Below are 14746 nucleotides of genomic sequence, written 5' to 3'. Positions count from 1 at the left end.
ACATCCATGTAGGGAAGGTAAAACATAAAAATAACTGTAACTTTTATTTACTGTATCTAACCCTGGGGTAACCCATACTAGTTCGGTTAGGTTAATTGCAATAAAGTTGCATTGATATGTTTTAAAATGTTATATTATCATTAAATGTTAATGAGTAAATCCCACAAGCAGAAAATAATTATTTAGAGATTTCCAATAATTTTGGCCATTGTAGCGGCTAATGTAGCGCGCTACATTTTACTGTAGCGGTAGCGGTAGCGCCCGTTACAATCTAGTGGGTGTAGCGGTAGCGGTAGCGCCCGCTACATTTAGAGCATGTAGCGGTAGCGGTAGCGCCGCTACATTTCCAAGTAGCGCTGCCCAGCTCTGGTACTGTGTTATATTTTTTAACCTCTCCTAAGTTCACGACTCCGACCAATTAACGGCCGGTCTCACGGCCAATTTCCAAATTCAATGATCAAGGAATATCTCTCAAACTAATGAACTTAACTCGATGAAACTGGAACATATATATATATATATTCATTAGGACCTTATGGTAATTTAAAGCTCGTGAAAATTTTTTGAATTTTGCCTTCAATTGTTTTTGCCATAGTTATATGGCAATACGGGCCGAAATTCACATCGATCAAGGAATTTCTTCCAAACTACTGAACAGATTCGAACGAAATTTTGAATTTACAGTCCTAACTACCGAACGGTGATGTTTAGCTCCTGAAAATTTTTTCGATTGTGCCTTCGTTTGCGAGTTTCATTCGTGATTTAAACAGCAATACGTGCTTAAATTCGCATTTATCAAGAAATTTCTTCCAAACTACTGAACAGACTTGAACGAAATTTAGTATTTTAATACCTAACCTCGGCAACGGTGATGTTTAGTTCGTTACAATTTTTTCGTTTTGCCCTCGTTTGCGAGTTATACGGCTATAAGTAAACGGCTCTTGGCTAAACCAGCCGATAGAAAAGCTGATCCATCGTTCCTCCTACCTATATTTGTATAACTTGCGAACTAAAGCGAATAAAGAAGAGTGAAATCAAGAATGACGGTGAAATGAAATGAATCTCGCAAACGACGGTAAAATAAAAAAAAATTTTGAATCTAAAAAACACCATTTGGTAGTTAGGAATGTATATTCAAAATTTCGTTCAAATCTGTTAGGTAGTTTGGAAGAAATTCTTTGATCACTGCGAATTTCGGCCTGTATCGCAATCTAACTCACGAATGAAGGTGATATTGAAAAAATTTTCGCAAGCTAAACATCACCGTTAAGATCTGATGAATACATGTTCCAGGTTTTATTGAGCTGAGTTCATTAGTTGTGGTGATATTACTTGATAATTGAATTTGGAGATTGGTCGTGAGACTGGCCACGAGTCCGGGCCGTAAATTTGCCTGATACGTGCTAGATTTCTAGTGCTGAAACAGTTAAAACAGCTGAAAAATATATTGGTTCACTAAAATGGGTTCTATTTGTGAAATACACATTCGTGTTTAACCTTTATCTTTTAAAATTGCAGCGTACTAAATTTTATAGAAAGAGTAGCATGATTTTATATGTGTCTGAGGGGGGCGCTAGAAATTCACTAGGGAGCCAAAGGGGGTGCCAGCCTGAAAAAGTTTGGGAATCACTGACCTAAACTATTATTCATTTCTCCAAAGAATAGGATGGTTGTGTAGGATAGTGAATTTGTAGGATAGTTAATTCACTTGACCCAATTAAAAAGGTGCAAAATTACTAGCCCTGTCCTATAAACTTACAAATACAGAAGAAATGCTAGATGGCTTCTGATATGAAGCTTGCAGTTGACAAGGTTGTTGTCGCTGCTCAATAGCATGTCCATAAATATGGTAATATCATATCGATAAAGGAAAAACACATAAAAATCACAGAAAATTTCATTTATTCTACATCTACCTCATCTACACAGGTAGAGGACTTCAGAGTACTGTTAGTATTGGATGAGTACACTCTGCATGCTTCAAACGTTTTAAAATTATGTTTTATTATAAGTGTCACTTATTACCCTGTTCCTAGTGGTAAATCGGGATGCTTTTATTTTGCATCTGGCACCTTAAATAAATAGCATTTGGAATTTTTCAGAGCTGCCATACAATTGTGCTTACAAAGAACTTTAATATGAGCCCAAACTCATTTATAAAATGTTTCATGGTAAGAAGTTACTATTAAAAATGCTCGAAACCATCCCTTATTACCCTATTTGACATTATTTCAAGATCATAAATATTTGCTTGATGGACAAATTGTGGGAGAAGTGCTTCACATTTGGCAATTTTGATCCCTAACAATGACAGGGAATTTCAACTGCACATTAGTATATTTTAGTGTATGACTGATACCTATCTAAATTTTCTCTTCATTTTCAGGCCTGAACACTAATGCTCAGAATGCCACAAGCAACACTGCTGGGATCAAGTGCAGTTGTAGCTCTTCTGAAACTACAGAGCAGAGGGCATAAAATTTATTTATGTTCTGGGTTGAATTCACAATTCTTGGATCAGCTTCCCCAGACATCCAGTGAGTTGGAGATTGTTCATTTATTTTTGATAGTATTTATAGTTGAAATTCTAGCTTGAATCATCTTGAGTAATATGTTCATGACATGAAATTAAACAATTATCTGCGTAACGTCAGAATATTCTTACTTGTAATTAGGTAGTCAGAAATTTTGTTGTAAATATTGGTCTTTTGTTTTTGAATAATGTGATAGTTTAATCAATTGAAATATTCTTGAAGTTTTCATATCTATTGAGTTCTTAAAAAAATTATATACATTTTCCTATTGTGTTTCAGGACTGCCTCTACCTCTCCTTCAAGTCAGATGTTGTCACAGGTTCATGGCTTCACAATCTAATGTTATTCCAAGACCCATCATCTCTCCGAGCCTCTGCAATTACCACTTCACCAGATCACATGGAGTTTCTTGTCCCTCATATGATACTCGCCGCAGTATTTGGACCAGCAAAGTTATTAATACTAATAAATCCTCAGATACAAATCTACTACCAAACAATGGGAATACAAATCCAATACCAGAAACTCAATCATCTCAGTTAGAACCTTCAATTGATGCCGAATCACCCCGTGTTTCAATAGCAGAGAGTGGCAGCATTGATGGAACAAAATTAAGTGATGAGGTGCCTAGTCCAGTGTCAACTGCAGCAAGACTAAAGGATGCTGTCATTAAGCGAGGTTGGTGTCTACTAGTACATGAGGCTTTTAATATAACATCTCCTTTACCTTTTTAAAGCTCGCTTTTGTTGTCCCTGGTCTCTACTAGTATGGTAGATAAATTTTGCTTGTGGCATGATGGCATGCCAGGAGTTTTCCTTCATAAATTTGTAGAACAATTTAACTTCTTGCTATACATTTTCATCTTTCCTTTTTACAGCTTGTAACATCTGGAATGCAATTTCCTAGGTATTAATTTTTCTTCAATGTAATGTGATTTGTAATTTTTTGTAATAAATTTAAAAAGTAAACCTTATAAAATTTTTCAACAGTGATGCCTCGACCAAAGGAGAAGCAGAGCCTGGTGTCAACAGAACGCAACTTTATAACAGCTGTAAGAGCCATGTCAGAGTTCCTGCTCACACCAGCAGACTTGCAAGGGATAAGGAACACTAAGAGGAGGTCGCCCTTTGACAACCAGCCTCGTATTACTGTGTACTGGATGAAAGATGTTGAGAAAAAGTATGTGTTAACAGTGGTGAATTAACAGAACTAAGTATTCCCATTCTGTTAGGTTTATATATACCGCATAAATGAAGATGAAAATAATTTACTATTTTTCTTGTCCAATTGCTAGACAAATCAAGTGTTACGGTATCGGGAATATTTTTAAAATGGTGTCATAAAATCAATGCTTCATATGTGAAAGTTTTGAATATCAAAGAGCATGTAAGTGTTATATTGTTTAAGATAATTTTCTTTTTTCTAACATTTCAGAGCCCTTGAAAGGTGGGGCTCCCTTGAGGCCATCGAGAAGGAAAAATTGAAGCGTGAAGAATCTCAAAGGCAAAGGAAAAGTGAGAAATAATAATATATACCCTACGTGCATTATTTGTGCAATCTAGCTTCTAGTTACATATGGACCGGATCTGCCGTCATAGAGGGTAGCTCATGTCATGTGGACATGCAGTAACCTATTCGATTAGGTTGATACTTAGTACTTACTGTGATAATTCTGATCTTTCATTCCTGAAAATTCTAATCTCAGTAAATCCGTTCTATTCCCTTATTGTTCAACCAGACATCATCACATCACTTGCAGCATTAAATTCTATATCTATATCCTTAATTGTTACGTTATCTATGACACTTTTGAAATTTCTCTCGCTAATGCACCATTGATGTTAATGCAGGGTTCGTACCGGTCATTGAAAACCTGGAAAGTCATTGAATTTCATGTCAGGTTATGGAAAGTCATGAAATTTGCAAATGAAATAAAAAAGGAAGTGTTTTTCTGTGCTGCGTGTGCTTACTGTTTGTGCAGTCTCTTGTTTCATGGGTTCTGATTGGAGAACCAATCACGTGAGTTTGGTCACCGAGTTCAGTTGCATTTGGCAACTTTTTGATCCGCAGGATCAAAAAGTTTCCATCTTCAGCGTGCAATTTCTACGTCACCATGACTGGGAAGTGTAAATTTCATGACTTGTGGTTAAAAATACGTAGAAGCTTATCGTGACTGGCTTGCTCGCCATCCAAAGCATGAAGGTGTGGCGATATGTACATTGTGCTCGAACAACTTCGTTGTGTCAAACTCATATATGCGGGAAGCAGCTTTGAAGAGCCATACCACCTTTGAAAAGCCATGAAGAGCTATGCATTTACACGTTTGCTATTTATCAATTGTAGGAGATGATAGATAATGCACAGTTAGTCTTTCAGTCGAGCTAAACCTGTCGTATGAGTCTTGGAAAATTATATTGATGGCCATGTAGAGTCATGGAAAAGTCATGGAATTTTTTTCTAAATTACGGTACAAACCCTGTTAATGACAATGTTGGTATATATTTAGGTTTATATACTCAATATGTTGCAGGATCAATTGTACACATTATGACGTTATTCTATTTAGTCTTTAATTTATTCTTATAATATGCATTATGTATAAATGAATATTATAACTTGCTTGTAGATTTGTTCAACTTGCGTCGGCTGCTGCAGGAAATAAAGCTGCAGCAGCCCCCAACACCAGCCTCGTCCGCCGGTCCTGAGCTCGGCAGCAGGACGCCCAACAAGGAACTCAACGACCAACTTCACGCCTCGGGCCGAGTCGTCTACACGGCCGTCACCATGTTAGCAAACTGCGCTCAGGGGCCATACTATTAACAAATAGTCACGAGCTCGTAAATATTTTTAGTTACAACTCACTATCCCTCAGCTAATCACTGACGGAGTTACAAGTTCTAAGTCTGTCAGCTAATCACTGACATCTTTTCAAGAAAAATCCACCAATCACAGACTGGAAATCACCACTACGTGTGTTTATAAATTCTTGAACGACCTTTGATAGTACGGTCCTAAAGCCAACCCTAGAGCAAACTAAAAATTAAAATTAAGTAATTAAATAAATCATTGAAAATTTTACCAATGTCATGACAAAAGCTTCTACATAATATAGTTTCTGTAGGATTTAGTTATCCTAGATATCAATGATCTTTTTACAACACTTCTCTTTAACTTCACTTCTTGTTGTTTGTTTGTTTGTTTGTCTGTCTGCTACAAATCTTAAACAAACCTGCTACAAATCTTAGCTTATTAAAATTTAACACACTTCTACTTTTCCCATCGATCTGAAATTTTGCACACTTGCGTAAAGTTGGAGACAATGCATGAATCAATTGGCGGGATACATAATTCTAAAATTAAAAAAAAATTTCACTTTAAAAAAATTGGAAAAAAAATTTTGTCTTTTCAAATCGGATAATCGATATTCAACACACTTCTACCTGTCCAATCGATCTGAAATTTTACACACTTGTGTAAAGTCGGAGACAATGCATGAATCAATTGACAGAATAAATAATTTTGAAAAATTTGATATTTTTTAATTTTAAAAATAAAATTTAAAAATTAATTTTTGTAATATTTGATAATAAACTTAGAAATTAATTGTACATGTGTAACATTGGAGACACTGGATTCTATAGAAGTGTTGAATGTAAAAAGTAATTTTTAAACGCATATTATTATGATATCTTTTCCACTATGTATTGAACTCTACACTAGACAGAATATCCTTGCTCCTATGCGATTGTTATCGTGGTTAGTGTACATTAAATGGTGGAGGTTACCTATTCTATTGTGTATAAAAACTGCCTGTCTAATCAACAGAAGTCATATTACTTGAATTTGAAATTGTTAGAAGGAAGTAAAAATCAAGGTCTTTCTTTCTAATATAGTCGGTCTTAGTTCATGAAATAGGTTCAGCTACTGAACTATCTAATGTTCTTCATCGTAAAATATTTCCGCTAAAAAACCTATGAACAAAAACTAAACTTAAAATTCAATTCGGAGGCTTTAAGTCTACATAGATAATTGCCATTCGATTTCCTCGATAAAATTTGATTAAATATCATTTTTTCCATTCAATTTCGTAGTAATATTTAAATTAGCCTAGTATTGTTGGCAAACTTTCACTGTAAGGCATGGAACCGGAGCGTTCAAAAATTGAAAGGCACTCTTAAACGTGCAGAATGCACCGTAGCCTGTAGGTACGTATCCACGTCCAGTTTATCTTAGGTACTTAATGCAGGTCCCAGCATGACACCCACGTTCTCAAAACTCTTTTTTTTTCATGCTTCGCGGCTTCTTTCGAGCCAATTTCAGCGGGCTTGACATCTGAGACATTCCACCCCTTGTGGGTGATGAGCAATTTTTGATTTTAGAAACTTGATAATTGAGACCTTCCACCTCTTTGGTGATGTTCAACATGACTTTCGGTGCGAGATAGCTAAATGGCTGAAGCGCTACTAAACATGTGGCCACTAAACTAACTAACTAACTTCATGCTTCGTCGATGGTGATTCTATTAGAAATTGAGGACTGTCGATTCTTTGAGGAGGTGCAATATATGGGAATCTTCGTTTCTGAAAAGAAGAAATTATGTCTCTGCTGCCATGGCGCTTGTACTTACGTTCTATTTTATATGATGGAATAAGCATGTAACCTATATACTAAACAGTGATAACCGTATATAAATTAAAAGTACAATGGTCAATCAGCCATTAACCTTGATAAATTAATGAATCAACCATAGAAATAATGAAAAATTGCCACTTATGGGCATTGGTATATACCAGAATGTTCATTTGAACTGATTAAAATATTAAATGGATAAGAGGTTGATGGAAACTACAATAATCTATCCATTCAATCCTCTCTTGATATTCTGTTTACAATAGATATGCAACGGACAATAATTGCTATAAGCGGTTGCATGGCCATCAATAGCGGAACGGGCGCCAACGTTTGTGAACAGGGTTCGCGAGCCAACTGCTCGGTTCTTGTTTGCAAACGTTTGAAAACTGTTTTGGCAGAGAATGCTCGGCCGGTCTAAAAGGTTTAATGAAATTAAACCTTAACTCTTGAGAGCAATAGAAGAATAAGAATGGTGATTTAACTGAATATTTAATTATCAGAATATTGAAAATAACATTTTCTATATTCATTTATTATTATTTTCCATATCCATTATTTCCACTTGACCTCCTCCTTTACTCTTGAGAGCAATGAAGAATATGAATGGTGATTTAACTGAATATTTAATTATCAGAATATGGAAAATAACACATATTAATGATATTAAATTTCTAATGAGTTAAAATAGAATTGAAGGCGTACGGTATGTGGTCTCGTGCTCCAGGTGAGATGAACTCATTACAGTGACATCTGCCTCAGCACTGAACATGTTTGAAACTCTGTGCTTATTAAATTGAGCCCTCTACACAACATATATATATTGCTTTATAGAGGTATGATATATTCAATTTAAGCTACAAGTGCCATATACCTGCTACATAATAAGTCTTTGTGGTCCTTCAGCAACGGCATCAACTGCCTCCTCAAGTTCGGGGCGTGGATGTACACGGGGTCGGCGTGTCTCTTTGCCGAGGCGCTGCACTCTTTTGCGGACACCTCCAACCAGCTGATCCTGGCCTACGGCATACACAAGAGCATGCAGGTGCGCATAAATACTTTTACTGCTACTCCAATTTCTTTTCAATAATTTTCTTTCCCATTGTCCATTTGCATTACTTTTTCTACAAAAATTGACGTCATTATGAATTATTGGCTATCAAATTTATAAAGTGCCCCACGGGACCTTCTCATAATTATTTGATGAATGGTCTTCACGATTGCCCATACTCACTTTGGAATATGTAGAAATGTCATTGCAGAATGTATTTGCAGAATGATCATTAAATGTATTAATGTTGAATCAATTATCTGATTATGAATAAATTATAATGAATGAAATACTAAATGGTTTTCCAGCGAGCCAACCCTGAGCATCCGTACGGCTTCAGCAACATGCCCTACGTGTCATCTCTCATCTCAGGCGCCATGATCTTCTGCCTGGGTGCGGGGGTGTCCGTCTATCACGGCATCGCGGGCCTCATGAGTCCCCCTGAAGTATGACCACCACTTCTGATATTGTAGACAGAGCGTTTGTATATGCTGAAACAATTTATTGCATCATAATATAAATAAAAACCTTGTGAGTTTTTCTATTAGAATACAAACATCAGAAGTAACTTGAATGACTAGACGGAACTGCTCTATTCTGCACATTGTTCTCTGTCAGCACTACAGTTTAGCCCAGCCAATGCATTGTTTTGGTTGTGTTTTTAAGGTGGTACCTCTGTACTGGGCCTTTTGCATCCTGGGTGGGTCGCTCGTGACTGAAGGCGGAACTCTCATAATGGCCGTACACGCTATAAGGAAAGGAGCTCGTCAGCAAAATATGTCCTTCAAAGATTACGGTGAGACCTCACCACTGAGTCCTTGAATGAGGGAACCCTCCTCATTTTTCTATGAATATTATGTCTTTGTGTCATGCCGTGTTTCGTTTCATGTTCACGTGGAAAACACTTATTTTCATTCTTATCTTACTATTGTTTAAATGAAATTGTACAACAAAATGTTGTGCGGACAGTTCTGAATGGCGAGGACCCGAGCGTGAACGTGGTGCTGATGGAGGACACGGCAGCCGTGGTGGGCGTGGGCGTGGCGCTGACCTGCCTCTCACTCACCTCCGTGCTCGGCACCACCACACCTGACGCCTTCGGTTCCTGCATCATCGGTGGCCTCTTGGGCCTCGTCGCGGCCTTCATCATTCGCAGCAACATCGGCCCACTAGTTGGCAGGTATGTTGGTTTTTGTCATTAAGTAGCATGGTTGGATATTCACATATTTTGATACGTGAATGAAAATATGAGCCTAATATGTGCATGTATGAAAGGAAAATTCATTATTCCTGTTGTTTTTCTTCCAAATGCAATTTAGTTTACGCATTCTCTAAGATCTCGGAGTATTATTTCATTTTGTGGTATATAAGTAGTTAAGTTTGGCATTCGAGAAGCTTGACAGTAAGTCCACGTTTCATAAATATTTTACTAAAATATTTCCAATAACAATTTATAATTTAGAAATAGACTTTTAAATCTTCCCTACGGTTAAAAATATATAATTTTATTTATAAAACATGATCGTTAATGGTCTAGTATCAACTAAGTTGTTGATAATGTTTATTATTCCTTCAAATTGTGTACTCTAAAAATTCGTGGTGAAGAACAGCGATTTATTGCTCTGTTTGTCCAGGTCAATTCCTCAGCGAGAGCTGCTGCACATGAACAGGATCATGGAGCAGGACGTGATGGTGCGGGCGCTGCACGACGTCAAAGGCATCGACATGGGCACGGGCCTGGTGCGCTACAAGGCAGAGGTCGACTTCGATGGTCGTGAGCTCACCAGAGCCTTCATTGAGAAGCAGTCCTTTGAGACCTTGATGATGGTTGGTTGGGAATATAATTTTGACAATTCACTGCTGGCGTTGATAAGAATCTCTTCACAGAGCCCTTGATGATCCACTCCGAATGTACTCCTGAAATGAAAGTGTCAGACGAATGTGTTTGACTCCCTCATTAAAAAATTGATTGCAATTGAGGATGATACAATTTTCTTTTTATCTATTTTCTAAAATAATTATCAAAATGACAGGATCTTGTATATCTGACTTGAATAGTGTTTTGTGTAAATTATAAGAATTGTTTCTAATGCGTTACGGCTGTGGTCAGGAGTTGGACAGTTGCAGCACGCCTGAAGAAAAGCGGACATTTCTTCTGAACTTCGGGGAGAACGTCGTGGATACACTGGGTGCTGAGATTGACAGGATAGAGCAAAGTCTTAAGGTAAGCTACTATGGCATTGCTTATCCTTTTTATAGTTTGTTTACTTGCTGCGATTCATGCGTAAATTTTCTCTCAGCTGATTAACAGAATATTTTAATTTTTCATATTTCATTTGATGAATTTTGTACAGTAATCTGTCATGAGTATTTTTCGCCTGCAAAGGCGAAATATTCCAAGTAGAATTTTATCTCTTTGCTCAGTATTAGTCTTATTAGTAGGGCAGGATTAGTAAGGGTTCCCAGTGGTTAAAGTTCAGAGTTCCAAGATTGGAGCAGAGAGGTTCTGGTTCGATCCCAGCTCTGTGCGCCAGTTTCTGGTCAGAATCGGCGAGGAGGCCGGGCGGTTAAGCAAAGCAAAATTGAAGCAATGAGTTGCGAGTTCAAGCCCACAACATGCTGTGGATGTTCTGTAAAGTTAAAGCGATAGGCCTATGGCCTAATAAACGCTGAAACCGCTATATTATTTATATATTGGAAAGCTGCTTTAATCACCAAGTGTAATAAATCCACATAGAAACTCGAGTGTTTTTCCTTTCCATCTAACGAAAAATCATTGGAACAATGAACAACAATCTCCATTTATCTAAATATTTGTAACGATACATTTTTCCTTCCAGAAAGCCCATCCTGAGGTGCGGCACTGCGATCTCGAAATTTTGTAGTCAGCTACTCTTATTTTGGTTCTATTTAAACTATTCCGGTTGTATATAAGAGATTATTTATCAATATTATTTACTTATAGGCTTAAAACGACGCTTTTGTTCGTAGTGATAATGATAAATGAAGTTTATTTGGTAGCTATTTATCTTCCTCTAAACATTAGATTGTGTTCAAACGTAGAGGAATTTAAGAGCTGAATTGATGCGAATTCATCTTTTTCTGCTTTATTTCATCATCTCGCCGCTCTATAAATTGTTATGCATTTTTATCTATTTAAAATCCAGATGTATTTACTTGTGTAGCTCCTAAAATCGTTTAGTGACCTCCGAATAGTGAATTTCTGCACTGTTTTCTAAGATGCGAGACGTGATTATTTAGCCTCTACATTTTGCCTACCTAGCCCAGTTTTTCAATCGCAATTCGGTCTTCAAGGAACATTTTCACTTTATGATGTGAGAGGGAACAATTTGTTTATTTTGACCTAGACATTAAAACTTTCCACATTATTGTTGCTGGTGATAGTATTGCAGCTTGTTAATTCGTCATCGTAGAACATTGATGTTTGGATAAGAACTATCTAGCCTATCAAATTATTCAATTGTAGATCATGTTAACGTTGAATTTTTCTTCTGTATGATGTTAATATTCAACTTTGTCTTCATTATTGTTCTATTATATCGTGATGTTATGCGTAGAAAATATGATTACTTTCAAAATCAACAGTTGGAAACTTACCCTTTTTGTATGTGTTCTCCCTCAAGGGAAATCTATGAAGGAATGAGACGAAAAATATCTAGACACATAGATGCTATTAAGCTCATGTTATATGACTGTTAATTTAGGAGGTCCTTGCCTCTAAAATGAACGCTTTTAACTTTTTAAGGATTTTTTTTTAACGCTTTAACTTTTTAAGGATTGTAGCAACGAAGTTTTGATTAACATCCACGTTTCGTAGGAATGATACATCCACATATTTGATAGTTGAGTCCTAAAGCTTAAAATACTATTAAAGCTGCATGTTTCCATCCAACTAGCTCTTAAAACCCATCAAATACGAATTTAATTCCATTTCAAATTATGCATCTAATATGAGGGTTGAATGACACTAGTGCAAACAGAATTATGAGCTTCAATGGCAACTTCTATTGGTGGCTTAGTTCTTCAGACGAAGTAGTAAATTGCTCAAAAGAATATCTAGTGAGGAAAGGTTTTTGTTGCCTGTCAGTACAAATTCTATAATTTTTGGGGAAGGTCTATCGCAACAAATCAGTGTTATCGGCACTAAAGATAACACTAACACACTAAAAGATGTGGCCTGGCGCCGATTTCTGTACTTTTTGTGACTTGGGTCACAAGCGATCTAAAAACAGGTATTTGACCGGATCTTTTCAAAACTGACGATAGTTTGAAATTGTTACTAGACTTCTATCAGTTCCGTAGGATGAAAGGCATTTCAAGCCTGAACATATACTTCTCTATAGCTTCATATAGTTTGTTCCTGAACGCGTTCATACTCTGAGCGTCAACGATATAATGAGGGATGGTGTATTACATAGCAGCGGTGTCAGCGTTGAATAAGCCGTGGGCCTGTCGCCGATTCTTAATATCACCATTGACTGTAATCCTATGAACTGTAGTCTCGCATGAGCTAGATAATATCAACAGATTAGATTGATTATTATCAACTATACTTAATTGGGATCAGATGCGGGATTTACTGTGTGTGTGATAGATTAACTGTGGACAAGGCACGAATAGTGCAAGAATCGGTGACAGGCCTAACTAAGCCTATTTGTCAGCGAGCGCCGAAGATGCTATACTATACCTCTACTACCTACCTGGGGAAGTTAGAATACGTATGAGCAAGCTTATTTTTAACAACAGTATCTGAATTCACTACTAATCTACGTGCGGCTGCTATCACAGAATTCCTCGGATTTCCCACTGTATTGCTCTAGATACCAAACTGGTTATGCCTACTTATTGATATATAGTTTGCACTAAATTAAAAATATCATGAGCATTTTAAAATGAGCAATTGAAAACGTAACAAAATAATATTGCGACATGAGAAATCGATAAATTGTGTTTTTTATTCCTAATTATGAATCGTGTAAATTGAAAAATGGATTTTTCAATATGAAACATTTAAAAAATGTTGATGAACAGTATTTGATCATAAAAACAAGATGATTAACTACGCAAAAAGGTTGTAATAATGATATTCACTTTTTGGATTGAACTTTCATCTTTATTAATTTTTAAACCATATAAATTGCATTATCAATGGCATAAAAATCTTATTTATATATTATTATATTAATAGAAAGTGCAATACGCTCGTCATTTGTTACATCCGGGTATTTGTCTTTGCGCAGGCGCAGTGGCCTAAACTGAGCTCAGCTGTGAGCAGTGGAACTGGAAGGTTGCTGTTTCGTATCTGGTGAATTTTTATTTCTTTCAAACTGGCATACGACAATTTTTTGTATTTTTTTGCTAGATGTTTTAAGCTATGTGTTTATGTACAGCTGTGTGATGTTAAAAAAGAAGTTTTTTTTTAACACTTTTATCGTACCTGTTTATTTGCGAATGACGATTCTATTCGTGTAGGTAGGCCTTAATGACAAACCACCAGAGACTAAGAGAGTAGTTTCATAGTTTGAACGTCGTTTGGTTTAGATTTCAGCCCCCAAAATTAATATTTATCATTCTGTTGAATGTTTTTTTTTTGCCATATAGTAAGGTCACTCAGAATTTTTCGTTTTTATTCTACTTTCAGTACTTTGTCCCTGTTTTGGGCTGTCATAGTAATTTTTAGTGAAATAATTTGTACCTAACTCAACTGAACTACCTAGGATAATAACTAATAGGTATTAGTCAAATAATAGTTGAGAATATAATTTAAAAATTATTTTTCAATATATCTGAATAAGTTCATATTCAGGAAATGATTTTTCTGAAAAATAGCTATGGTGAAATTTTCCTTTTTAGAATTTTAAACATTTTTATTATGAAATAATTGAAATTATCTTTATTGATATATTTATAGCATAGTGGCAAACCAGAGCTTTTTAGAATCAGTTCATTTTTAATTTCTTCATTTACTCAAGATTTAAAGTGACTTTAAATGTGTGTGTAATTCTGTATAGGTAATATATTCTCATGTCAATATAAGAAAACGTATCGAAATACCAACCCTACCACCGCGTTACACCACTTTCCACTGCAATGAAAATTGACGAACTGAGCTATTTGAAAATCACGCGTGGTTTGAAATCCAATCCCGTGTTGCCAACGACTAATCAAGTTAACTACCGTAAAATGGGGTAACTTAGACCACTTTTTTTCTTATAAATGATGCCATTTTCTTACTAGCTAAATTAAACTTGAATTGAAACCTGCAAAATACAGGTCTATACTCTAGCTTCACTCACCATAAATTGCTGGCTCCTGCCTCTCATAGTCTTTTTGTAATTTCAAAAAAAGTGATGGTCTTTGTTACCCCAGCTCTTGGGGTAACTTAGACCGGGTGGTAAAATCAATTATTTTTTTTGGTAAAATAACTTCAAATAACTCCAGGTTTTGGTGCATTGTAGTAGAACTCTTCTAGTTACATATGCAAATGACAAACTTGAGGAAAGTGTCATAG

General features: G+C 36.2%; 2 protein-coding genes across 2 annotated transcripts in view; both read left to right on the top strand.

Moving 5' to 3' along the window:
- Positions 1-1107: 1107 nt before the first annotated feature.
- LOC108683398 (zinc transporter 9) lies at positions 1108-11925 on the top strand. Its single transcript, XM_018172711.2, has 14 exons — positions 1108-1119; positions 2130-2133; positions 2385-2537; positions 2814-3212; positions 3524-3713; positions 3969-4048; positions 5161-5320; positions 8070-8208; positions 8523-8660; positions 8881-9010; positions 9184-9394; positions 9849-10041; positions 10325-10438; positions 11055-11925. Exons 3-14 carry the CDS (start codon positions 2399-2401, stop codon positions 11097-11099), a joined length of 1938 nt encoding a protein of 645 aa, XP_018028200.1. The 5' UTR covers positions 1108-1119; positions 2130-2133; positions 2385-2398; the 3' UTR covers positions 11100-11925.
- Positions 11926-13517: 1592 nt separating this feature from the next.
- The window catches only part of LOC108683390 (probable WRKY transcription factor protein 1), a 20525-nt gene continuing 19296 nt past the window's right edge, over positions 13518-14746 (top strand). Inside the window, exon 1 of the mRNA XM_047882016.1 lies at positions 13518-13540. The gene's annotated coding sequence lies outside the window, so the exon portion shown is untranslated. The remainder of the gene's footprint in view (positions 13541-14746) is intronic.

This window comes from Hyalella azteca, unplaced genomic scaffold (assembly GCF_000764305.2).
Source record: "Hyalella azteca isolate HAZT.00-mixed unplaced genomic scaffold, Hazt_2.0.2 contig9419, whole genome shotgun sequence".
In the NCBI taxonomy this organism is placed as follows: Eukaryota; Metazoa; Arthropoda; class Malacostraca; order Amphipoda; family Hyalellidae; genus Hyalella; species Hyalella azteca.
The sequence above is the reverse complement of the archived record's forward strand: the minus strand, read 5'-3'. Positions and strand labels throughout refer to the sequence as shown.

Coding starts and splice junctions, on each gene's coding strand:
- LOC108683398 (XM_018172711.2), top strand. CDS start 2,399: ATGCTCAGAATGCCACAAGCAACACTGCTGGGATCAAGTGCAGTTGTA. Junction 9,011..9,183: donor TATGTCCTTCAAAGATTACG/GTGAGACCTCAC, acceptor TTGTGCGGACAG/TTCTGAATGGCGAGGACCCG. Junction 10,439..11,054: donor GGATAGAGCAAAGTCTTAAG/GTAAGCTACTAT, acceptor TTTTCCTTCCAG/AAAGCCCATCCTGAGGTGCG.